At 47.5% G+C, this 25306-nt stretch overlaps 1 protein-coding gene across 1 annotated transcript in view; it reads right to left on the minus strand.

The window, feature by feature from the left end:
* Nucleotides 1–8411, minus strand: part of LOC115321035 (venom metalloproteinase antarease-like TtrivMP_A) — a 104796-nt gene extending 96385 nt beyond the window's left edge. Inside the window, exon 1 of the mRNA XM_040215744.1 lies at nt 8051–8411. Coding sequence (XP_040071678.1) covers nt 8051–8411 — 361 coding nt within the window. The remainder of the gene's footprint in view (nt 1–8050) is intronic.
* Between the last annotated feature and the right edge of the window lie 16895 nt (nt 8412–25306).

The raw sequence follows: 25306 nt of genomic DNA on the forward strand, positions 1-25306 counted from the left end.
TATAGTCAGACGCCGACAGACGCTTGTATTAGGCCGCGGCTCGTCCATGATGGAACCCTAGGGTCGTGTTCCAAAATTTACTCGATCTTACTCTATGGTAAGGGTTTTGTACCTTGGCGTTCCAAAACCTACCCTCGTCCAGCGTTTTTCAATCTGTGTTGTCACGTGACACGACCCACCAGAGTAATTCGGATCCATTTGAGTAAGATTTGGAACACAGCCTAAAACGCCCCTTTCATTGTCGCACCTCGTGAGCGTTGTTGAAGTTTTGAGAAGGGGGCGGACTAGCAGGCGGACGAATCCGGAAACAGATGCCGACGCACACCTTTCATTTCCACGTCCCCGGCATCGCAGAAGACGACAGGTTGTAGTGGAATAGCAGACGATGCCGGAGGCTGCCGTGCGTCTGCTCGCACGACTAGCTGGCGGTGTTGGTATGGTGCCTGGTGCGCGTCTTCGACTGGTGTGTTTAGGGTCCTATGCTGCCCATACATCATAAGTGGTCCCGAAGTGGAAACAAATGACGTCAAAGAAGTCGGAGTGTCATGTTGTAGCCTGTCGCGATCCTAGTGGTTGGTCATAGAAATGCTAACGAAAAGCTGCCAGTAGCACAACCGAACGCGAGTGTCGCTATCGTCACGGCGTCCCAATTTCTAGCTGCCGAAGCTTCAGTGTACTGCCACACTGGAGAGCGACCTGCAGCAGAACAGGCTGCTGCCACATGCACCACAGCTATTAAGACTCCACCAGGATCGCGACTAGCGACAGCATGACACTTCTATGACGTCATGAGGCGGAAATCGAGGGACCCTTTTTTTGGACGCCGTAAACACACCAGTTGGAGACGCGTTCAAGCATAGCCTCCCATATACTGGCAAAGCCTTGCAGATCACTACAAGAAGCGGCCGCCGAAATGAACAAGGTGGAGCGGCATCCAACGGATGAGAGGAGAGCCACGTGAGTGGCGCCCCGCTGCGGCGAGACGCCGAAACACACTTCTCCCGAGCGAAGAAGTGTGTTTCGGGTCCTCGCCGCTGCAAAAGCTGTGCGCTGTTGTCTGGGTTTTCCTAAAGCCCCTATATACGGAAAAGTAGCGACATCCTTTGAAGAATGCCGCCTGCTATCTTGGAGCGATCCAGGCGGCGCTACCGTCGACGCGCGAGCGCGAAAGAGCAAAAGATAACAATAAAAGTGTGCATGAGGGACGAGAAGGGAGAAGGAATGCCTATTCTGTCGGAGTGCAGTGCATGCTATGAGCTCATGCCGCCGATCAAATAACGCCGACTGTGCTTGCATTGCTTTTCTTTGACCACACTCTTCGCGGCTGGCAGACCGTGACAGTTCGCTTTTAGCCTGTGTCCTTGTATTTCCATGTCTTCAAGCCTTTGACTGCGCTCTGACTCAAGTATAGGAAGGCCGTCTGCTATCTTGGAGCGTTCCAGGCGGCGCTACAGTCGACGCACGGGTGCGAAAAAGCAACACATAAAGGCAAAAGGTGTGCGCGTCCAAGGAGGAGGGAGAAGATGTCGCTATCTTTCTTATTCCGGGGCATTAGGTTTTCCGAGAAATGACTTTTTGATGCTCTGTTCTACCAGATCCTGGCGCTCCAAATCTGCAACGGGACGCTCTATGGGTTCGTCGGGGAACTCCCAGGCTCTGTGAATATAGAGGACTCTATGGTTCCAGGCATCACAGCGTCCCAGGTAGCACAAGACGTCGAGATGACTTCGAAATAATACCCTAGACGTTCGGCGACGTCGAGGTCTTTAACAAACTTTTTATCGACGTCATTGGTACGTCCACATGAAAGGTTCCGAGAACGTCAAACACGCGACGTAGTGACAACGCAATAAGCTTCACTTCGGCGTCTTCAACAGTATTGGACGTCAGTTCGACGTCTTGTGTGAAAAGTTCTTTGAACCTCAAGCACCGGACGTCAAAACAATGTTCTGACAAACAGCTTGACGTCTTCGACATTAATCGACCTCAGCTCTACGTTTTCTCCGGGAAGTTATTTGAACGTCGAGCAAGAGATGTCCCAACAATGTCCTGAGCAACACCTTACATCATCGACATTATTCGACTTCAGTTCCAGGTTTTCTCCGGGAAGCTCTTCGAACGTTGAGTGCGAGACGTCTCAACAATGTCTGAGCAACACCTCGACATCATTGGCAATAATAGACGTCAGTTCTACGTTTTCTCCGGCAAGATCTTTAAACGTGGAGCACGAGGCGTCCCAACAATGTCCCGAACAACACATTGACGTCATCGACATTATTCCATGTCATTGTTATGTTGTTGTGTTTTGGGGAGGTTCTTCGAAGGTTGAGCGGGAGACGTCCCAACAATGTCTGAGCAATAGCCGTCAGTTCTACGTTTTCTCCGGGAAGTTCTTCAAAGGTGGAGACCGAGACGTACCGACAATGTCCTGAGAAACACCTCGACGTCATCGACATTAATCGACGTCAGTTCTACGTTTTCTCCGGGAAGTTATTTGAACGTCGAGCACGAGATGCCCCAACGATGTCCTAAGCAACACCTTGACGTCACCGACATCATTCGACGTCAGTTCTACGTTTTTAACGGGGAGCTCTTCGAACGTTGAGCGCGAGACGTCCCAACAATGTCTGAGCAACACCTTGACATTATTGGCATCAATAGACGTCAGTTCTACGATTTCTCAGGGAAATTGTTCGAAGGTGGAGCACGAGACGTACCAACAATGTACTGAGCAACACTTTGACGTGTTCGACATTAATCGACGTCAGTTCTACGTTTTCTCCCGGAAGTTGTTTTGAATGTCGGGCACGAGATGTTGCAACAATGTCCTCAACAACACCTTGACGTCTTCGACATTAATCGACGTCAGTTCTACGTTTTCTCCGGGAAGTTATTTGAACGTCGAGCACGAAATGCCGCAGCAATGTCCTCAGCAACACCTTGACATAATCGACGTTATTCTATGTCAGTTCTACGTTTCCTGCGAGAAGCTCTTCAAACGTTGCGCTCGAGACGTCCCAACAATATGTGAGCAACACCTTGACGTCATTGGCAATAATAGACGTGAGTTCTACCTTTTCTCCGGGAAGTTCTTCAAAGGTGGAGCACGAGACGTACCACCAATGTCCTGAGAAACATCTTGACGTCATCGACATTATTCGATGTCAGTTCTAAGCTGTTTTATTTCGGAAGGTTCTTTGAACGTTGAGCGCGAGACGTCCCAATAATGTGTGAGCGAACACCTTGATCACCCTGAAGAAGCACATTATAAAGCCCAAGGTGCTAAAAAATCACTTTTGAAATTTCTTGTCAATGTTAGCACTTTTGATACTGTGCATGCAATCCACCTTTCAACTTGGCTGAGCTGCAGAAGTCTCTTAAAATGTTATAATTCTTGCGAATGTTGCTTTAGCAGGAATTCCTTAAAAAGCCGAAAATTCGCAACAAAAAAAAAACATAATTTAGCTCGAAGTCAGCGGTGCTGTTTATAGCATTTTTAGCGTTTCTAACTTAATATCAGCGTCTTTGCAGCTGTAAGAGAATGATAATAATGTAAGAGATTGCTGCAGTTGAGCCAGGTTGAAGGGTGGACAGCATGTACAGTATGGAACACGCTGTCATTGAAGAGAAATGTTAAAAGTGATATGACAGGTCCTTGGGCACTATAGGACTTTTGTTTAGGGTGACTCCAAATTACACCCAAAAGTGAGTAGCCATGGCAGTGGTGGAAATTATTGATCGCCAGCTTCGTGCCTTTTAGCGTTCCCTGGAACCCCCCTGATCACATTGCGGTCCCCGGGGCTTCGATCTTCGACATGGCGGCTTCTACATCGTCAGCGGCGCCGTCCAAGGCGCAGTGTTTTGTCATCAACGTACCGGTGGACACGCCAGTGGGTGCCATCATGGACGCGTTCCAACACGTAGTCGGCGACGCCGGCCTTCTGTACCTTCAGCTCCAGCTCCATAGTGGTGTAAGGTTTATGACAGTGGTCAGCTTCATGGCCGCTGCCCAACGTTTGGTAGCACAGGGAGACCTGCTGCTCGGTGACGTCCAGGTCCCACTCGAACCGGTCGGAGCCCACGTCGTCCACGTGTCGGTTTACCGGCCCCCGCCGTACGTGTCCGAGGACGCCCGTGTCGAGGTCCTCGGGCAGTACGGCAAGGTAAAAGGCTTGAGCTATGTTACCTATCGTAACCAACCGGACATCCGTACGGGCACGCGGGTGGTCAAGCTGGAGATGGCCTAGCCTGTGCCCAGTTTCATCCACATCAAGGGCCGCAGATTCATGGTGGACTATCGCGGCATGCGCCGGGTCTGTAGCCGCTGTGGTCAGGAGGGCCATTTCGGGCCCGCCTGCAAGACTCCCCGCTGAGACAGGTTCGGCGTCTTTGGGCACCCGACAGAGGGATGTGCTGCGCCCTGCCAACCCTGCGGCCATGCCCAACCCACCACAGACTGCGTTCAGCGCAAGTCGTACTCGGGAGCTCCTAGAGATTCCTGCCGTGGATTTCCACCACCGGTCAGCACCCCCAAGCCGCCTGAAACCCAAGCTCCCTGCCCCCCTTAGCAGGCTAAGCCGTCTTCCGCAATCACGGTCTTGCCCACTGCCCCCGGAGACTCCCCACCGGCGGCAGAGCCCTCAGCCACCGATGTGCTTCCTGCGCACGCGGAAACGTCGGCCCCGCGTTTTCTGTAATCTTGTGACGCCAGACAAGACCTCCTCATTGCCGAGGACGCCTCCGCGAGTCCCCTCATCGCCTGCCCCAGCGTAACTGAAATCGCTGACGTCACCCCGGGCCTAGGGAACCCTCCCCCGTCACCTACGTTGCTTCCTGCTTCGGCATCCCCCGGTACATTGGTGGCGCTACCGGACAGCGACGCGTCATTGGACCCAAGGTCTGACGACGACGACGCCATGTGCTGCGACCGTCCTGAAACAAAACGCGGCCTCACAAGCACCAGCAGCGGGTCTGACGCCCCCGGAACCTCGACGAAGAAGAAACGCCTCGGTCACGCCAAGCCATCCGGCTCGGAGGACTTTTTCGACTCTCTGGTCTTCTAGTGCGGTATGCTCGCTTAAGTTTTTTAGTTTTTTTTAATGAGTTTTATTTTATGGCCATGCTCCTGCATGTCCTCACGCTGAATGTCCCGGACTCTAGAGACCCTAAGAAGCAGCGTGAGGTCATCCACTTCGCGAGCTCGGTTGGTGCAGACCTTGTCTTTTTACAAGGAACCTTTTTTTTTTTTTCTTCACGCGACAGCACTGCTTTTCGTGAACGCTTCGGCCTTGACTTTTTTTTATTCGTTCGGAGACACATGCTGTCGCGGCGTCGGCGATCTCATCTTGCGTCGAGCGTTCAGTCGAGGATTTCGAAGCATTTTTGATCCCGCTGATCGCGTCATTGCGTTTGATTTCTTCTTTGGTCAGCACCGCTTGCGCGCAGTGAATGTGTATGCGCCCGCGCATATGTCTTTATCGACTGGCTTCTTTCGAGAGTTAGACGTATATCTGTTGGAGTCCCACCACTTCTTTTTTTCGGGGGGGGATTTTAAATGTGTTTTAGACGCTCACCCTGATGGTCGGGGTCCAGGTCAGGGTAGGGCCAACTGGAATGCTCGTGAGCTTCGTCGCCTCGTTGAAAAGTTCGACTTACGAGACGCTTGGTGCGAGTTACACGGCTCCTCTTTTGCGCCCACGTCGTCTCGTGCGGGCTCGAGCGGTCGTTTAGACCGGGCGTACCTCCCAACCTGGCTCGCTACATGTCTCACTCGATGTGAGACTTTCGTTTCCCTCTGCGGCGGGGTACGTCTCGGATCATCGTCCTGTCCTGATTTCCTTGTCCGTTCTTGGGGGCGAACAGCCTCGCTGCAATTTTTGGCGTTTTGACCTGCGGCTTCTTCGGGATAGGGAAGCGGTTCAGTCAGTCCGCCAAGTGCTCACTGAGGCACAACGTGTCATGGGCCCGGATCTTGCGCGTTGGGACAGCTTGAAGATGCCCTGGCGTTATCTGTGCGTCCGCAAGGGCAAGTGGAGTCGGCGTCAACTCTCCCATAAGTTCAATGAGGTCCTGCGACGCATCCAGATCATTAGGCGCGGCGGTACCTTCATGCACTTCGTGTCTGAGTACTTGAACCTGCTGCGGGTGAGGTACTCTCGCCTTTTGCGGGAAAGTTCAGGAACACCGGCATTGCAGCCCTGGGACAGCCGTTCCGAGTCAGACCCTGAGGTCCTCCGCTACCTTCGCGTCTCTCAGGCCGTGGGGATTGACCGGGCTGGGTTCCGTCTCTCGCCACACCAGATGGCTTCCAGTCGTCCCTTCCACTTAACATCATGAAAGTTTTCTCCAAATACTTTGCAGCCTTGTTCCGGATGGAAGATTACTGCCCCCGAAACACATCCGATGCCCTCGTCCAACAGTTTTGTGGCTCCTTACGTCAAGTCCCGCTCGGCCTGCGAGATACTCTTCACCGCTCTGTCAGCGCTTTCGAGGCTTACAAGGTTCTCGGAGGCATGAAGATGGGTTCTGCGTCAGGTGTCTGCTAGTAGAGTTTTACAAATAGTTTTTGCCCCAGGTTGGCACGGCACTAGTCGGCGTTTTCAATGCTTTCCTTCGAGGCGGCAACGTTCCCGACTCTTTTCGGCGTGGCCGCATCGTCCTCGTCCCGAAGGAGACTGGCGAACCCTCCCCGCCGCAGGCCTGGCGGCCCGTCACTCTCCTCAACGCAGACTACACACTGTTGGTCACCATTCTTGCTCACCGCCTCCGCGACGTGTTACCAGGACTTATAAGCCTTTTTTAGACCTGCTCTGTTTCTGGACGGAGCATATTTTCGTCCCTCACGCTAACGCGTGACATGTTTCACTTCACAGAGTCCCGTGGCCTTTCCGGCGCTTTCATTTTCCTAGACTAGGAGAATGCTTTCGACCGTCTGGACCGCGGTTTATTGCTTTCGGTCCTTCGGACGTATGAATTCTGTCCAGACTTCATGCGCCTCTTCGAGGTTTTGTATGTGAATTTGGTCAGTGACGTCGTTGTCAATGGCCAGATTACCCGGTGCTTTGCCGAGGAGCGAGGGGTACGCCAGGGCTGTCTCCTACACTCTTAATTTTCGTCCTTTGCCTGGACCCGCTTCTCCGACGAATCCACGACCAACCCTTGGTACGTGGCTTCCCTCTTCTTGGCTCGGGATCCATCAAAGTATCCGCATAAGCGGACGACGTCTCTCTTTTCGCACGGGATTACGGGAGCCTTTATATCAGTCCTCCGGATGTATAAAAGGGCGGCGTACTCTTTATATATCTTTATGTCAGGGTGCACCCAGCACCCTGACGAGGGTTGTCAGGGTGCTGGGTGTTTTCTTTGACTGTTCTGTTGTGTCGGCAGAAACATGGAACAGCATTGCGACAGACGTCGTGCACGAGGCCATTGTGGCTTCGCGTTTCTCCCTGCCCCAGCGCGATAGAGCTTATATGGTGAAGTCGGTGCTGTGCGCCCTGCTGTGGTACGCCTCACGAGTCACTCTCCCCCCTCCGTCTGTCGTCCGGCGCATTGCTCGTGACTTTTGCCTTCCTCTGGGAAGGGCGCACTGAGTTGGTCGCTCGCTCGGCCCTTCGAATGCCGCGCTCTGATTGGGGCCTGAGCATCCCCTGCCTTCTTATCTTCAGCCGCTTGCTTGTCCTTCGGAACGTCCTAAACATCCTAGACGCACCTATTATCCCGGCCGCAGCCTGACGCTGTACTGGCGTAGCACGCACCGTCGCGCCCTGGTGCCTCGGGGGCTAGGGAACTCGTGCCCGATGGCGAAGTCCCCATTGTCTTTCTACGCGACGGTAGTTTAAGTGTACCGGCAGTTACAAACGGCCAAGCCGGACTGTTACATCCGTGAAGTACCTGTCTTACGTCTTTGTGAGGCCTTTTGCGAGCCTGGGGTGCCTCTCCTACTCCGGGTTCGAAGTCGGACTGCAAACTGGACCAGCGCTTTCTCCCCAGACATCCCTCCCGGCCTTGCAGACTTTCATTGGCAGCTTGGGTGGGGTGTTCTACCTACCCGTGACCGTCCAGCACGATGGGGTGTCGCTAACTCGAATCTGTCTCTCAACTATGGGCAGGTTGAAACCAACACCCACGCGGTGTTTGAGTGTGTTATAGCTAAAACTTTGTGTACTCTTGTGAGTCTCATCTTTACGCTGCCACTGAGCAGACATTTCTACGCTAGACTCCGGAGTGCGGGTCTGGTGTTTGCCGCATCCTGCTACGTCTTGTGGCAACAGAGGAACATTTCTTTGGGCCGCCAGCGCCGTCTCGGTCCGATGTTCCCGGTGCTGCGTCGACTCCGGACACTGCTCCTCTATCACCTCGAGGACGCGCTTTTTGTCCTCGGGGAGGAGGAGTTTCTCCGGAGGTGGCATGTGGACTTTATTGGCGTTGCGGGCCGCAGAGTGGCGCTACAAGTTCGAGGGTCAGGCGGATGAGACAATTGAACACATTGTGCTGTCGTGCACCAGTCTGCAACCAGTTCAACCGGCGGAGTGTGGACAGGCAACCCGGGAGCTCGCACTGGCAGAGGCACTCGGCTTTGGGTCTGCTTCCAGCTCAGTGGCAGACTCTGCGGGTGGGACTAGCGGCAACAACAACACCGACGCTACACCGAGAACCAACGGAGGGTGGCGTGAGCAGGTGGAAGCCACGAAGCGAAGATTAGAGAACTGGTGGATGCTAGTTCACCAACGGGGATAACCGATTTCCCACTGGCTAGGTCCCAAACTCTACGGGACCGCCCGATTCAAAAGGGAACAGCCGCAAACCACCACCACCACCGCCTGGATTAATTACGTTTTCACGCACCTTTTAGTAGTGTAGTGGCTGTAGCCGTTCTAGTCTACTTGTTATTTATTTTCTATGTGTCTGTGATTCTTTTTTGCTGCCGTGTCCAGATAAACACTGTACATATTTGTATCGCTCCCGGGAGGTCGATTTCTAGTCATTATTTACGTTCGCGTGCGTCCTCTTTGTGCCTTACGTTTCCTCCTTTCAATTGTGTACTGTTGTCCCAACTTGTAAATAAATTTCTCTTTCCGAGCTGATGGAACAGCGTCCCCATGATTCCTGGATCGCGGGACGGGGCGCTTGGGGGAATTAGCAAACGGTCTATTCCGTCCGACTATACATGCTTTCGCGAACATACCTTCGAGCAACGCAGCCGGATCCGGTTGACTCCATTGTTTCACGGTGACCCAGGTCGAGACCGTTATCAATTGACATCCCGTTCTGTTTAGACGTATGCTCGACGTTTTATGGTCGTTATTTGGGGCATTATTTCAAATTTGACATAACGTTATGACAGACGTGCGATCGACTTTTTATGTTGTTAAATGGGACGTTATGTTATCGGTAATAAGACTTTCTTAATTGGCATCCCGTTCAGTTTAGACATGTACACGACGTTTTATGGTCGTTAGATGGGACATTGTGTCAACGTTCATATAACGTTATCACTTGATTTCCCGTCCGATTAAGACGTGCACTCGACGCTCTAGAACCGTTAAGTGGGACGTTATGTCGACGTAAAATTCACCCTTTTTTCCAGACATTAGCCTTTCCATATCACGTCGAAGCGACCTGACGTTCTGACTTTCGAAGTTCTTTCGACATGTTGTTCCTGATGTCATCAAGTTCTTTCGACGTCTTTTCAACGTGTCTGCTGCCTGGGGTCAGGGCCGGCTTGCTAGAAACAGCATATCAGTCTAGACGTGGGAAAGAAAACACTGTCAAAGCCAGCGCAAGAGTTGAGCGGAACTCAAACCGTGTCTCAAGGCGCTCGCGCAGCCTAACCTTTGCGGTGCATTCTTCCAGCCAGCTTCAGCTGGGACGCTGTTCTACCAAGCCGGCCCAGATGTCAGACTAGGCTTACCGGATGTCGCTGAAGGTATATTGCTGCGTGCATGATCGAGAAGGTACGCTTCCCCGTTCATCCAGAAGATTCGCGTACACTTTTAACCTAAAGCGTAAACGATAAGGAGACCAGAATGGCCTTGTCTAGTCTGTCTCGTCCTAGCTCTTTCCCGAACATTTTATGTCGAACATTCGAGATGAGGAGCATAGTAGGAAAAGAACCGAACGCTGTATTTAAGGAACATATATATTATTATTTTATGTCACATTGCACGTTTTATAGCTTAAGACAAAACGATTCGGGGTGCGACTCCTAACCTCTGGTGACTTTCCCTGCCGTCCTCCTCGACCAAACCTTCAGCGGGTGCTCTGACCACAGCCAACCTTGTCAAGCAAGGAGTTAAAAAAAGGCGGGCGAGCCGAGCTCCTCCACAGGCGCGAGAGATTCTAAGAGGTACAGGGCGGAAGACTCCATAGCCGAAGAAGGTCGGACGTGCAGGTTGACTCCAGAGGAGGGGTGATGTTCAAGGCTTGCTATCCGGGAGCCGTGTTATCTGCAGACCTCTGGCGACTGCTTTATTTTAGTTTGGCAGCGTTCTGGAGCGCCTTCGGCAGTCAATCTGAGATGGTATTCTTCGCACTAATCCCGAGGCTTGAAGCCCGAAGCAAATATGAACACCACCAAGACAACCGCATTCGCGAGACAAAACACCTTCTTAACAAAGCTCACAAAAGCAGCTGTCAACAATATAGAGCACATACAAAGAAATTATACGCCAAGCAAAACCACCTCGAAAGTGGAGATGCCCAATCCAGACACGCACGAAACAACACATCTCCGCGCGAGGTTCTATACACTAATTGTACCATTACCGTGCTCACGTTCGCCCCCATTTTGGGCCTCCTGACGCCGGCAGAATTCATGAGTCGTGCCGTGGAGACGCGCCAACCCTCGGAAAAGGTATAAATACAACGTAAAGCTAAACACGCAATCCAGCCACAACTTCGCAACAATATTCCGAAACCAAAACCGCCAACGTTAAAAATTTCACGCTACCCTTATTTTCGCCGATCAAAATAGAATTAGTTTTCTAAAGACGTTATCACCAGCTGTCGGCCAAACCTGGAAAGCCCACCCTATTGACTACAAGCCAGAGCATCCTATCTAGAAAACAGGTTTGTTAGGGTGATTTTGTGTCAACAGCGACGAGGAGAGGGCATGGAGGTGACTGAATTCAGGATACATTTTATAAAGTCCGCGTCTCTACGAAGGACCTGGCGCACGATGATTTTGTGTACGTCTGCTACGGCGTTTTAATTTCTATAAAGATATTCAGATATTTGTTACAAATTATAGTCGCAACTTTCTTTTAAAAAAACAATGTTACAGTTTCCAATATTTGATACCTTTACGGAGGCTCTATGTCTTACAATGAAAATTCAAAGAGAAAAATTGGCACAAAAGTTGCGAGACAAACTGAGTAATGTTTAAGTGTATCGTTATTTAAACAGTTTATAAACTGAAACACTCACCCAATAGTTTGTGCAGAATAGTCAATATCGCCACGATTTTCATAGCGGCCTAGTGAGAATAACAAGTCAGGTCGTTTTTCTCAGGATAGACTTCTGCTTTTCGTTAAGAGATATGTTTTAGCGGGTATTACTTTTGTAAGACTACCCTTAAGACGACAAACTGGCAGCGGAATATGACATACGCATATACTTGCGAAATAAGTAAAATTATATTTTGCCCTACCAAGAATCCCACAATCGAAAGGTCAAATATAAATGTTAATGTTCATCTCCGAGACACCCTCGGTTGGAGCATAAAAAAAAGAGAAGATTGAAGATTTGTTTGACTTTCAAACTATGGCAGAACAATCTGTTGAGTCTAATCGAAGGTTAAACGTAAATTATGATGGGGAACTACAAAACAAAATTTATTTGAAGAACGTCGAGGAAGCGTATCTTGGGGAGTGTGCCAATGCAAGACGATTTTCAAACCCATCAAGTGGACAATGAGAATAGAAGTACAGTTTAAAAACGTTAAGATAACAATGAAGTAATATTGAACATGTGTGGCAGACATTGGCACCACGGTGCGGCTCTTTACAGAAGCATTTCGCATAGACATTCTTTGTCAGCCGATCTTGGTTTCTAGCAAATGTCAGCTTATCCGTGCACAAGGTTATGCAGAACGTTCGGAGGCACAGCTAAGCTTTCTTTTACGAAAGTGCTTAAATTTTAAAGCACCCATGCACTGGCAAAAACAGTCGCGATATTCTCAATCCCAGTACATCGATTAGATCCACCAACAAAGCAAAAAGAAATCTGATAAGAGGGGCGTAAATGCACCTCATTGGGTCTTCATGAACTGCCGGAAATGGTAAATGTCGCTGAATAGTGATTTCCGGATCGTCGAACAGAGAAGCCCTTCATGGAGGCATATTTAGAATAAAAAAAAAGCAGGATAGCGCGTTGCCGTCGTTCCTGCTTAAAACCGCGAGATGCACGATTGCGCCCTAACTGCGAGCAACTCCTCCCGGTCGAATGACGTGAGGACACATACAAAGCAACCCTGGAGGCGAGTAGGTTTTCGAATCTCAAGGTGTCAAACCTTTACTCCGCAGTGAGGTCCAGAAGCACGGCCGCCCTCGGTGAGTGCAAACGCGACCAAGACGTTGCGGACACATTAGTAGAGGTCGGAGCGGGCAGCGCTGAACTATGCAATTTACCGCGGACGCTGTCGTAGGTGGCGCTACCAACCAGATGTGAAAGCGCAGTGGCGCGCTCGTTTGAGAGTCGTACGCTTCCGAAGTGCTGACCATAAAATAAAGTATCCCGGGATTATTTTATCAAAAATGCCGTTTGTTTGCAGTGCGTTTAAAACCGCCTTAGTAAAAAAAATATGCTGAGATTAGTTTTAGTCACTGACAACCTAAGACACGCAAGGTAATTTGAGTTGTGAGCATGTTATTACCGCCCCGCTACCAGTGAAATTACAGCATTAGCCGATAAGAAAACTGAATATGGAATTACAAAGCAGAAATAGTAAATTCTATGAGCAAGACTTCGTTACTTTTGGATGTCTGTCACTATTTAGGTGTTCTTCGGAAGAAAAATCATCACGTTAACTGTGAAGCGTGGGTGTGATAGGAGAGGCCGGTAGCGATATTACTGTACTAAAATACGGTAATTAAATTACTTTTTGTTGTATTGAGTAATGTAACGAATGAATTTTCTCGATTGGTATTTTAATAACGTAATTAATTACTTTCATGCAGTAATTTCGTGAAAATTACTCGTTACCTTTGGAATTACTTTTTTTCGAAATTAGAAAGTTCGTTTTCAAGCTTTATAAACAAAATAACAAACAACAAACGATTATTAGGCACGGTGAAATGTCGTGAAAATGATATTGGAGCAAATAAACGACGGCCATCTGAGTGCAAAGCCCGTACAAAGAACCCGACAGACGCACAAAGAAGGGCTGGAAAGGCGAAGCAGACTCGGGAAAGCTTTCGTGTTAAGACATTCCGGGAATGATACGGCTCGCAAAATCAGACATGACAGACATGACAGACTCACAACGTCACGTCATCACGACGATGCTGTACTTCGTTCATCTTTAAGCCATCAAGGAGGCAGCTACGTGCTCACCGATCCCAATGAACCACCTTCCTTTCATCACCTTACGCGACCGCATTGCAGCGCGTGGGTACGAACGAAGGTGTGCTTACGTGGCGAAACGCAGCCTTGTCTCCGTTCAAACGAGAGCGAAGCTCCGTCGCACTGCTAGCTTAGGGGTGAACGGCTTATAAGCTACAAGGCCAGGGGCACACCACCATCGAGGTGAAACAGATTTTGAATCCCGAGAGGGCACGGCAGGCGCAGTCGCACAATCCTTGCTCTTTGGTCAAGCGAGGTTAAACTGTATACGCTTCGGCCATCGTGAACAACAAACGACCAGAATAGATATGTTAATCACAAAAGTCACGAGGTGTCACGAGGGCGCAAAACGTTTCGTGCGTATCTTTGGCCTTGTTAATTGAACGTGCTTCTTGTAGTAAAAAACACGGAAATCGAGCAAAGCAGCTGTTGCTCGCGGTATTCCTCTCTTCCTACCCTTGGGGAATTTATTCGGGAATAGAAGCAAATGAGCATATATCTCGACCCGTTTTTATGGGGGAAAGTACATATTGTAGGAAGCTCCCCGCTCGAAAAGACCAACCGAAATTTTTAATGGTCCATCAAACTTTCTTGATGGTCCATCATACCTTTTTGGGGGACCATCACGTTCTTGGTGGCCCATCACACCTTCTTGACGGTCCAACACACCTTATTTGATGTGAAACAAACCCCCTTGATGGTCCATCAAACTTCTTTGGTGGTCAGACAGGCTTACTTGATGGTGTCTGACGGACCAACAAACATTATCTGAGGATGGCTGATGGACCATTAAAGGCTTCTGTTTGTAGCTCAGAGACCGTCAAAACGTTTCTTGTGGTAAGTGACGGACAGTCGAAACGTTTTGATGTTGCCCGGGTGAGGCCATGAGGATATCTCGATAGACCATCAGAACTATATTCGGGAGGTTCAGCTGTTGCCGTGAGAAGGTGCCAATAATCTCACGTCGTCGTGCATGCGCGAATTACATTCGGTGTAGAAAGCTGACAGCGGCGTGGCTTGATAACAGGGTGTTCAATCCGTAATAATCCGCCTCAACAAATGTCCTAGGATACTCGAAAGGTAACGAAGTCACCTTATAGACTCAGGTGCGTCTTTGTAACGATCGTGTTTTTTTAATTGTTTTATTTTCCGTTGGTGAAACAGTTTGTTGGCCCGCTTTGCTTGTCAAGTGGATCATGCTTACGACCTAAGTGGCAAAGAATGTGCCGAAAAACGTACTTTGCTTGATAAGACATTCCTTTACTAGGTGTACGTGTACTGTGAACTAAGTGTTTGTATAAGACTTATCGCATTCTCGGCCCGACGAGGGTGAGTGTATTGCACGCTGTCGTACGACGGCGTCATGCCCAACATGGACGCTGGGGACAGTGTGTAGATAGCCACTCGACGGACACAGATGAAGTTGCTTCTCGTAGTGGTGTCTCGAAAGTAGTGAGTTGATCAAGAGTATTTTTCTTTTCTGTTTTGTTTTTGCGGTTCAATAATTCCATGTTAAATCATTTGTAAATATAAATAGTAACATACAATAAACAAAATACAAACTTCGCTTTCAGAATTTCTACAGGGATTTCAGAAGGTGCCATAACACTTAGGATGTTCCTTTTTGAACAAACATTGGGCACAGAAGAAAGTTCACGATTGATTTTACTAAAATCGTTGTTTTTTGCCTGCACATATGTGTGATTTGGAATTCATACAGACCAACAGAAGATCAAGCTATTAGGCCGTCAGATTTCCAAAAAAGGACAGACCACCACACAATCAAACCACCAAACCATTACACCATCAAACCATCAATGCCTCAAAATACGACAGACCATCACACCATCACACCATCAAGCCATCAAGCCATCAGACCACCACACCATCAGGCCATCAGATCATCAATGACCCAGAAGATGACAGACCATCAGCTTGATGGACCACGGAGATTTTTCTTGTGGTCTTTTCAATAGGGTCGCGCCATTCCTTTCCTTAACTGACGAAACTTTTGCCTACTTAACATCCAACGTGTCAACGCGAAATAACTTGGGATCTTCGGAAGTTTTTTTTAACAGTACTACTCAACAGGAATCACCGGGAATGCGTCAACTAATGCTTCCGAGAGAATATGAGTAAGTTGCGTCCGAGTCAGAAGGAAAGCATTTCACATGACGATTCCTTGTAAACAAACGAGCTCGTATGATTATAATGCAATTAAATGCAAAGGGGCAAGCGAGCTGGACAAGAATTTTTGTCCAGCTCGCTTGCCCCTTTGCATTTAGTTGCTTTATAATTATAACATTAAATTGCAAGCTTCACCCTTGTTGGTGTTAGACTGGCGGCAGCTGATAAAACCCGTTTGCTCTACTGACGTCTAACCCCTGGTTAGCTCAGTTGGTAGTGCGCTCCACATGTAATGGAGAGGTCCCGGGTTCGATACCCGGACCAGGCGGATTTTTTCGGCCGCTCACCAGTCACCTAGCTGTGTTTGGAGTTTTGTGCTTGTCCTTTGTCCCTTTGTTCCCCTTCTCTAGGGATTATTTTCGTCGAGCTCGTACGGCCCGATTTAACTTTGCGACACAGAGTATAACTTCTTCAAGATCAGGAAGGCGTAAACATATCACCCTTCAACTATGGACCTTCATCGTTCCGTGAACAGCAAAACATGCAAGTCGACTGTCTTTGAGTCACATTTAAAGAAGATATTCACCATGTTTATCACTTCTGCCGTGTGCGCCAACGAAAAGACTGTTCAGTATTGTTCACTTTAAGGTGTATAAGGCTGTTGTGGTGTAGACAGCTACATTCCAGTTCTAGCAAATTTACTGTAAATCAAATGAGCACGAATCACAGCCTCAAGGGATGGAAAAGTAATATCAAAATAATTTCATTACTGTTCAAAAGAAACTGTAATGTAATAAAATTACTTTTAGTGTGCGCTAAACTGTAATGTAATTTAACTATATTTTGCAGTTTTAGAAAACTAAATATTAATGGTATTAAAATACTTTTCGAACGTAATTTTGCCATCTCTCTCCTGTATTATGCAAGCAGCAGACGAATAAAACAAACTGACTGCGTTGCTTACGTTTATTATGTTAATGAGGAAACTTATAATAAATTATATTATTATAGTTTTTCTTCTTTAAATTATGATCAAGAGTTTATTCAGCTGCCTGCTTAAATACGCTTATATAGAGTGACGTGCCAACACAGAGTGGTGCCATTGTGCGCCTCCTTACATAATATTTTTGAGTAGACATTTTGTAAAGCAAGCGTCTTTAGTTTCTAATTAACGTCAGCTTACCTCAACTATAGATACCATTTGGGCCACAGTGAGTGCTAACATTCTTAAACAAGAGATGGTCATTAAGAACACAGATCCCCTTCAGGAGCAGGCTTAACAACCGTCATTTCGATGGAAGAACGTCTACTTGATCCGCCGGGGTTCGAAACGCAATATTATCTTAAGAGGAGCAAACTACTTCTTAATTAGATTTATCAAGTTATATCACTGCTAAATGTAGTTTCCTAGTGGTTTCTTGATCGTAGAACACACACGCGCTTAGTCGAGGCCTGAATAAGAAAAAAACATGGCGGTGTATACCCGTCATTGCCGCTAGAACAGCGGGGGGCACGATGAATCCCGAACTCCGAGCCACTCTAGCTTGTCGAATGATGTGAGAACACATGCAGAGCAACACCAGAACTGTGTAGGTTTTCAAATGTCAAGGTGCTGAACCTTTACTCCTCACGGAAATAAAGAAACACAGCCGCGGAGATGTGAGACACTGCCAAGACGCAGCAGGTGCATTTGCAGAGATCGGAGGGGGCGGAGCTATGAGACGTAACCCGCACGTACTCTTGGCACACGCTGTCACTGTCGCCGCCAACCAGCTGCCAAGGCGGAGCTGCCCGCACCCTTTAGGTGTTACATGCTCCCAAGAACGAAAAATTAATGGGCCTCTCATTTTGATGCCGCTTTGTTTAAAATAATTTTTTCGAGTTAACAGGTCGCATTTATTATTTTGTACCTGGGGGAAGGTGTGGCGGACAGTTTGGTGACCATCATGGCGGTTGCCACTTAGAGGAGTAAGGACACGCCAAAATTAAAATATGAGATAACTATACTGCAAGGACCCATTGTATTTTATTTTATTCCTGCTAAATTTTATTTGAAAATAACATGATAGTTTCGCGGATAAATCAATTTTTATGCGGGACTCTCGGATCCGCATATAATGACCGCCGTAATTGTTGGGGTTGAGACATCACCTGGCCACTATGCGGCGTCTCCTTGCACGCACTCACAAACTTTGCTCCCTTGGCGTCTCGACTTTCAGCTTCCTTCTTTACCTTCCACGTTTCGAGCAAGTGGTTTGTGACGATTACGTCTACGTCATCGCTTGCTTTGTCGAAGTCTTCGACACTGATCGCAGGAGTTGAGAGTGATTGTTATCAAAATAAATTTGGAAGCTGGTCGTTTTGTCTGCGATCCGCTGGTGACCAGCTCCAGCGAGGACGTGTCACAATCTTCCTGCTTCATGCACGGTGGATGGAAGGTCAAAGGGCCGGTTGAGACAGCGAGAACAGCATTGGAGTAGCCGAGTTGCATGAGCAGTTTTGATCGTACCGTGGCGAAGCGAGCTTGGGCGATCATGGGAACGCCTTGAATGAGGCATCGTTCATCATCACGTAGTTTCTTTTTTTATTTGCTCTGATTAGAGTGCGCCACAAACAGCGTTCGCCTTAGTAGTATGAACTTTGTAAACAAAACTATAGAAGAACAAAACAACGACAGCAACATAAAAAAAATAAATGCAAAATTTAGAACACACACTAGACCTAAAACTAACGTGTTGGCAAGCGTTTGTAAAAGTAAAAAAAAAAAAAGCAAAAAAGTATAGGTAATTTTTAGCGTATAAAGAAAAATCGCATGCGTCTCATAGGTGATTACACATTTACATTCGTTGGTGAAAAACAAAGAGAAATATCTAATGTATTTTCTTTCAACACAAAACAAAATGGCAATAAAAAGCGACTGGACATTAATTATGCCGGCCACAAATTCATACATAAACATGCCTCTAATCCGCCTCCTATCGCAAAAGGTACCAGTCAAACTATAGTCCCTTGATGCTACGTTTTACAAGTAACCGCAAGTAAACGAACGAAGCACGTTCCGTAGGAACAAAATGGCGTTTTTGAGTTCACTCTTCTATTGTGCGCCGCCATTGACTTCCTAAAATGTGCACGTCACGCAGTCGGTGCTTCAAAGAATGTTGGTACTTGTAGGAACCTCTTATCTAGAAACTTTAGGCAAAACGAGTTAAGAAGAATTTCATGGCAAAATAAGTACGCTTCCCGATCAATCTTTCGTAAAATATACGCACGAGAGGATGTTGCATTTTGCAGCGTGAGCTACACTGTCCGAGGTTGAAGAGTTCCGCGGGGCTGTCAAAGAGTTTTGCTGCGCAAGCGCGAGGAGCAGTGACGTCACACGGCGCACAGCTGGCGCGCCGGAGCCGCCGCCGCCGCGCGCTCCGCCGCCGCCGCGCGCGCCTCGCCGGTCTGCGCATTCCAGGGGAGTGATGTCATAGCCGCGGCAGACGCACTGGCGCCGCCGCATGCCCAGCTGTGCGCCTCCGTTGCGCAGTAGCCAAGTTTGACGCTGCACCGGAACCGCTTGATAGCGCCTCTCATTTTGTGCGCATACGCTCACGCTACGTGTATTCTGGCATAGCCGAGCTAAGCCACCGCAATTTTTTTCCAGGATAATAGACCTTGTCACACGGACAAAATTCCACACGACTGAACGAAATTCCAGCTTAGATAAAACAATGGCCTGAAATCGATGAATCATGCATGCGTAAGACCTAGACTAACACGCAACTCAAGAAATGATGCCCAGCACTGGTAAAAATAAGTGACAATTTGAGAAATATGTGCAGCAAACCAATGGGGTGAATAGTGACCGATGGGCCAGTTGGTACATGACTAAGTTTGACAAAATGCGCCGCAAAACAGGGAGAGAGTAGGTAATACAGCACGTCTCGTGGCACATCACCACGAGACGCGGCCGCCGAAAGTGGAAAGGTGGTGCGGCAGACAACGGATGAGAGGAGAGGCATGTAACGGGCGCCCTGCTGCGGCGAGATGCTGGAGCACACTTCTCCCGAGCGATCATAGATATCATATATAGTTGGTAACATGGTTACCAACTACCTTTGATTTCACGAATATAATTATATCATTAGAGCAGTTTGACGAACTTCCACAATCCGCGTACTTACCGGCGGAAAGATGTTCGCTTTCCTTTCGAATCTTTCTTTTTGCGTATCGCGCAGGTGGGCGGCCTCGCGTCGACGCAAAACTAAACCAGATAAGCAGCTTTGCGCTGTTCTTTTCATAGGCGCCAGTGGGCGCGCCCCAGGAACAAGAGACTGCGCAACCACCATATTTCCGAGATTTCGACAGAAGGAAAGCTAATCCAGTGTAATGTCTATATTGGTTCTTATAAGCGTTAGAATAGCTCTGAATTTAGTTTACCACATTAAATCATCACTTTATGTTGCTGAGAGTTTTCAGTCTTCGCGATTACCATTGCGACTGTCGTCATTCAGCTGGTAACATTGCTTTCTTTCTCTCATGTTCTGTCGCTCTCTTTCACGATCTTTCACTCGGGACTCCAGATGTCGGCGCACGAGATTCTCCACTCCTCCTCAACCACCTTTACCCCCTGCGAGCGATGGAATGTCCGCTTGTGCTCCTCGCGTTCTTCGAGCTACCGCTTCTTTTCTCGTCGGGTTTGAAAGCCATGTTTCAGGTCCTCGCTGCTGCAAAAGCTGTACGCTGAATACCAGAAATGCTGTCTGCTGCCAGATCCTTGCGCTCCATATCTGCGACCGGGCACTCTATAGCTCCGTCTTCGAACTGCCAGGCTTTGTGAGTATAGAGTAGGCTATGGCCAAACGTATCCAAAAGGCCGCCACGCCGCACGCACCAATCCAGATATGTAAGCCCACAGCGCACTACGTACATAGAGTGAGGAGCATTTGCGCTTGCGCCACTTGCGTCCTGTGCGTAGCGGACACCATATAGTGCGCTGCAAACACGCGAACAACGCGAGACGTCAAGAAGCCAACGCCGCGTCGATGAAAGAGAGAGAAAGACAAATGTCGTCTAGCCGTCCAAGTAAGCAAAAATGCCGACGAAACGTAGCAAGCTGTGTCGATAAACGAATGTCGAAGAAGGAATCTGCGGATGACACATCGATGAAACAAATGTCGAAGAAACGATCTGTCGATAAAACCTTGTTCGACGAACTGATTGCCCATTATAGAACTGCGCTCCAAAAATGACGCGGCTTGCAACATAAAATGTGGAGGGCCCTACGTGATCAAGAGTGCGACAAAGAGCCACATGGGGACGACCCCCAACCCCCAAACCACTCCAAACCAAACCAAGCAAAGCCATGCCAAACCAATCCAAGCAAAACCAATCCAAGGACAGCTGCATGATCCAAGATATAAATGCTGACAGCATTTTATAAACACCTAGATGTCTGAAAAAGAATGCCGATTGGTGTTTCATTACATCGCAGCCTTCTCCGGTAAGCACGGTCGATCAACAAAAGCAGAAGCAACTCGAGTGAGAAGGAAAACTCGGCCTCCGCGGCCTCTGCATAGAGTAATATAGTAAACGTGAAGACGGGACACAGAAGCCGATTCGCGGCCCAAATAGTGCGTTTAATGCCCTGCGCTACGAGGCGCTTTTCTGTAATTTGGTTAAAATAAGGTACAACCCTTTCTATGAGAAGTATTCATTCTGGAAATTGTTATGCTTTAGAATTATTTAAAGTACTTAAAACGGCTAAATAGTTTTAATCCAGTACGTCACACAAACCACGTGAGGAATGGCACCTGTCGCAGCCTGCTGTGGGCCCGCTTGCCTGCGCGCCGTCGTCTCAGCATCATTCTGCATAGCCTCTGCTCGTCCGTGCGTCCCTCGTCCATGCCGTGCGTGCCGTCCGTTTGTGCTTTCTGCTGGAGCGTGTTCGGCCGGCTTTGCATCAAACAAGGTGACGCATGACTGCCCGCGTGCTCGCATGTTCGGTGTGAGTTTGTGGCCGAGCGGCTTGAGCTTCTCGCGTTGTTGTTTCCGTCGGGCTGCAATCGTGTGTGCCCCTGATTTTCATTGAGATTTCTTTGAAAAAGGACGACCTATAACTTTGCGAGCGACATTGTCCATGGATTTACAGATGAAGGTGTTGAACGGTATTGCAGATAGATCCTTGGTTGTTGTGCTTTATGGAATTTCCAGGAGGTGGGTTCAGCCACCTGCATACACTATTGCGCACACTTCAACACCGTCGTCTGTTAGCCGCTATCTCCTAACTTCTCTCATTCCAAGAGCTTAAGACTGTTGGCTTCACAGTAAAGGCTTTGGTCTGTGATCAGGGGGCTTCAAACGTAAGCTTGGCCAACCAGCTCGGTGTGTCTGTGGGTAAGCGGTTTTTTTTTAAGTTGAGAAGGAATATGTTTACTTTTTCTTTGATGTTCCGCACCTCATTAAAACAACTATTAACAATCTCCAAGCACAGAAATTTTGCATTGAAAAGGAGGTTATTGAGCGGTTCCATATTGTTACACTTTATCGTTCTACCCATGATATCAGGTTGCAATTGGCTTCGAAACTTACTGAGAGACACGTTTTTCAATATCCATTCAGTAACATGAAAGTAAAACGCGGCGCACAGGTAATGAGTGCCTCAGTCTGTCTTTCAATCTTAATCCTTGTTTATGCCAAGGAGCTTCCTGAGGCAGCCATGGCTACAGCCTATTTCTGCGATAGAATGGACAGCTTTCTAGATAGCTCGCAATTCAAAAAAGACAGGGCAGAAGTTGCGTCATGCCATTCTGAAAGGAGAATCTGAGGTACTCGATTTCCTTCACCTGCAACTCGGCTGGATTTCAGCATGGAGGTTCTAGAGTAGAATGCAGCCACAAGCCATCATAGGGTAGCAAGTTACTATAAAGGGTGTCCTCATGCCCTGGGAGGAGCTTTCAAACAGCCATGAATTTAAGTTCTTACTTGTACGACGCCTGCAGCAAGACCCACTTGAGAACATTTTTAGAGCTATATGACAAATGCTGGGCTGCAATACAAACCCAAGAGTGCATCAGTTCACCTCAGAACTAAAACACATAGGGATAAAGAAACTGTTCAAACAGTTGAACAATGAAAACGTAGAAAATGTCAAGGCTGACCTCCGCACGGAGTTGCCAATATTTGTGCATCATGAAAGTTAAATTGCAGACAATGCGGAATATCTTCCAACTGATAACTTCCCGCCACTAGAGGATATTTCTTAGCTGACATCAGACATTAAGTTTAGCATATTTGATTACTTGTCCGCTTGTTACGTTGGGGCATATTTGACCAAGCAATTACTTGAACTGACAACCTACAGCTGGGGCTCTTCTCAGCCGCTGAGGGAAGAGTCTGACAGCTTGACCAGGCCTCGCCACTACTTTCTTCTACTTCAAGCATATCACGTGTCTGGAAAACTCTTCGGGGACCTAATGTACCATCCCAGGCTGCCTTTAGTTTCATTCAGTCACTATAAAAAATGCTTTTTTGACGTAATAGAAAGTGTGGCGCATGTTTGAGGAGTGTGAGCTCTCTTGTATTCCGCACATTGAGATCGGGGCAGTTTTAGCTTTGCTCAGAGTGCCACAAATGTTTTTATTGTTTTTTTTATGTTTTTCGAAATACGCTTGTGTTGGCATGTTTGATTTCTTAGCCGGAACTTTGACAAAGTTTGGTTGCAGTCTTCAGTTGCTGTAATGCAACAAGACAAGTTTAACTGTTAGTAGTGTACTAACGGAGGTGGTTGCCAAATCAGAAACAGAAATTGCTTATTAATTGAGCGGTGCAGCGTGCACTTGAAACTTTTGTTCCCCTTATTTCCAGCAAGTGTGTATTACGGCCTTTTTGCAAAAGTAATTATTCGCTTTCTACAGAATTTCTATAGAAAATAATCTGTAGATGCTATAGATATTAGAAAGGAAATGTATCTAGTTTTGTATCCACTGTCTATAGTTCTTTAGCCTCTTATTTAAGCCATACTTTCTTTGTGATCAAATATATTCCAAGGAATGTTTGGGGACGTTGAATCTTGTCAGATTCCGATTAGAGTTATCAGTGTTTTGTAATGGCTCGCCCGCAGTGTGTTTCAGGCTATGCCAATTCCTATGTTTTATAATAGCCGGGAATCGGGAATTCGTGCTCTTCGCTGTGTTCTTCGCACTCTTATTAGACTATTATGACTGGTAATGATAGCGATAAATTATTTATTTCTGGACTTGCTTCCCGTCCCCGAGTTGGCGTGAAAGCGAATAGATCATTCAGCGTGTTCCCTATGGAAAATTTTTGTTAACTTGGTTTTGCTAAAAATCTATTGCGAAGTGTACAATATGCCGAACTACTTTATATTCATTAATTTTTGTGAGTATTAGTATCTGTTTCTTATAAAACATACAGAGCGTCTGAAGTAAATCATGTATGTACAAATATGGTCCAATGAAATATTTTCGAACCACATACTGTTGTTGACACCAAAAGGCTCCACCAGTCAGGAGTCAATGTGGAGATTGTGTTACTTCAATGTTTTACAATAGAAAAAACAAACAAACAAGATACACGCGTCTGCTTTGTGAAGTAGAAATTTTGTTTTACACAGTTTGCACGGATCCTCGTAAAAACTAAAATAAAGTTGCGTCAACATAAAAAAAAAGAAGCCGCGGCTCGCTCCGGTAGCCGAAGGGCTCCCAGAGACTAGCGAGGAGCGACGTAAGAAGGAAATATGGGAGGAAGAGAAGGAGGGTGCCGGAAAACCGAAGCAGAAACGCACAAACCAAAACCGAAACTAACTTGACCGGAACCGGAACTAGGCTCCCAAGCAGCACCGATTTGGCCAATCATTGGTCAAATGCTGAAAACGGTTCTTTGCCCACTGGCAAAGACAGTGGCCAGCCATTGGCCATTGGCCAATCGCCACTGGCCATCAGCCATCGACCTAGCATTGGCTGGTGAATGGCCACCCTTAGCAAAAAGAGGCCGTACTTCAAACGAAGTTGAAATATATTTAGTACGAATATTCCTTTTGTATTTATTATGTATTATTTTGGCCGCATTCGAAATACGCGCGTAATGTACTCAAAATACATTATAAATATGGATCAAAAAATATTTTAGATATACCAAAAATATTATCCCTTCACACTCAAGATGCCATACCTGCATTAAAAACCGGTTGCACAATTTTTTTTTATTTTCGATTTTGTCAGCAAATGGTGTCCCTGTGGTATTTGAAGGCACTACTAGATACATCTCACAAAGCTACATTAGAAACGAACACAAACACAAACACCATGACGCACTGAACAGCTCATTCACAGTCCGGTTGACTGCTCTAGAGCCTTATATAGCCTACATATTGAAGGTAATCATTTTTTCGGTGACCACCTCTGCGCTTATTAAGGTTCCAAGTATTCGATCTTCTCCTCGGGAGTCTGTCAAAGGGGAAACAGTGTTTTGAAGTTCGTGGACGATATCTCTTAGTAAAAGGCATTGGTACAACTAATAACAATTCGGGGCAGTCCTTAAAACAATATCCACACAAACGGCTCATAAAATACATGTTATTGCTTCTCTGCTTAGCACCACTCAGGACGAA

This window comes from Ixodes scapularis, unplaced genomic scaffold, assembly GCF_016920785.2.
Source record: "Ixodes scapularis isolate PalLabHiFi unplaced genomic scaffold, ASM1692078v2 PGA_scaffold11__112_contigs__length_91849675, whole genome shotgun sequence".
NCBI classification, from domain to species: domain Eukaryota; kingdom Metazoa; phylum Arthropoda; class Arachnida; order Ixodida; family Ixodidae; genus Ixodes; species Ixodes scapularis.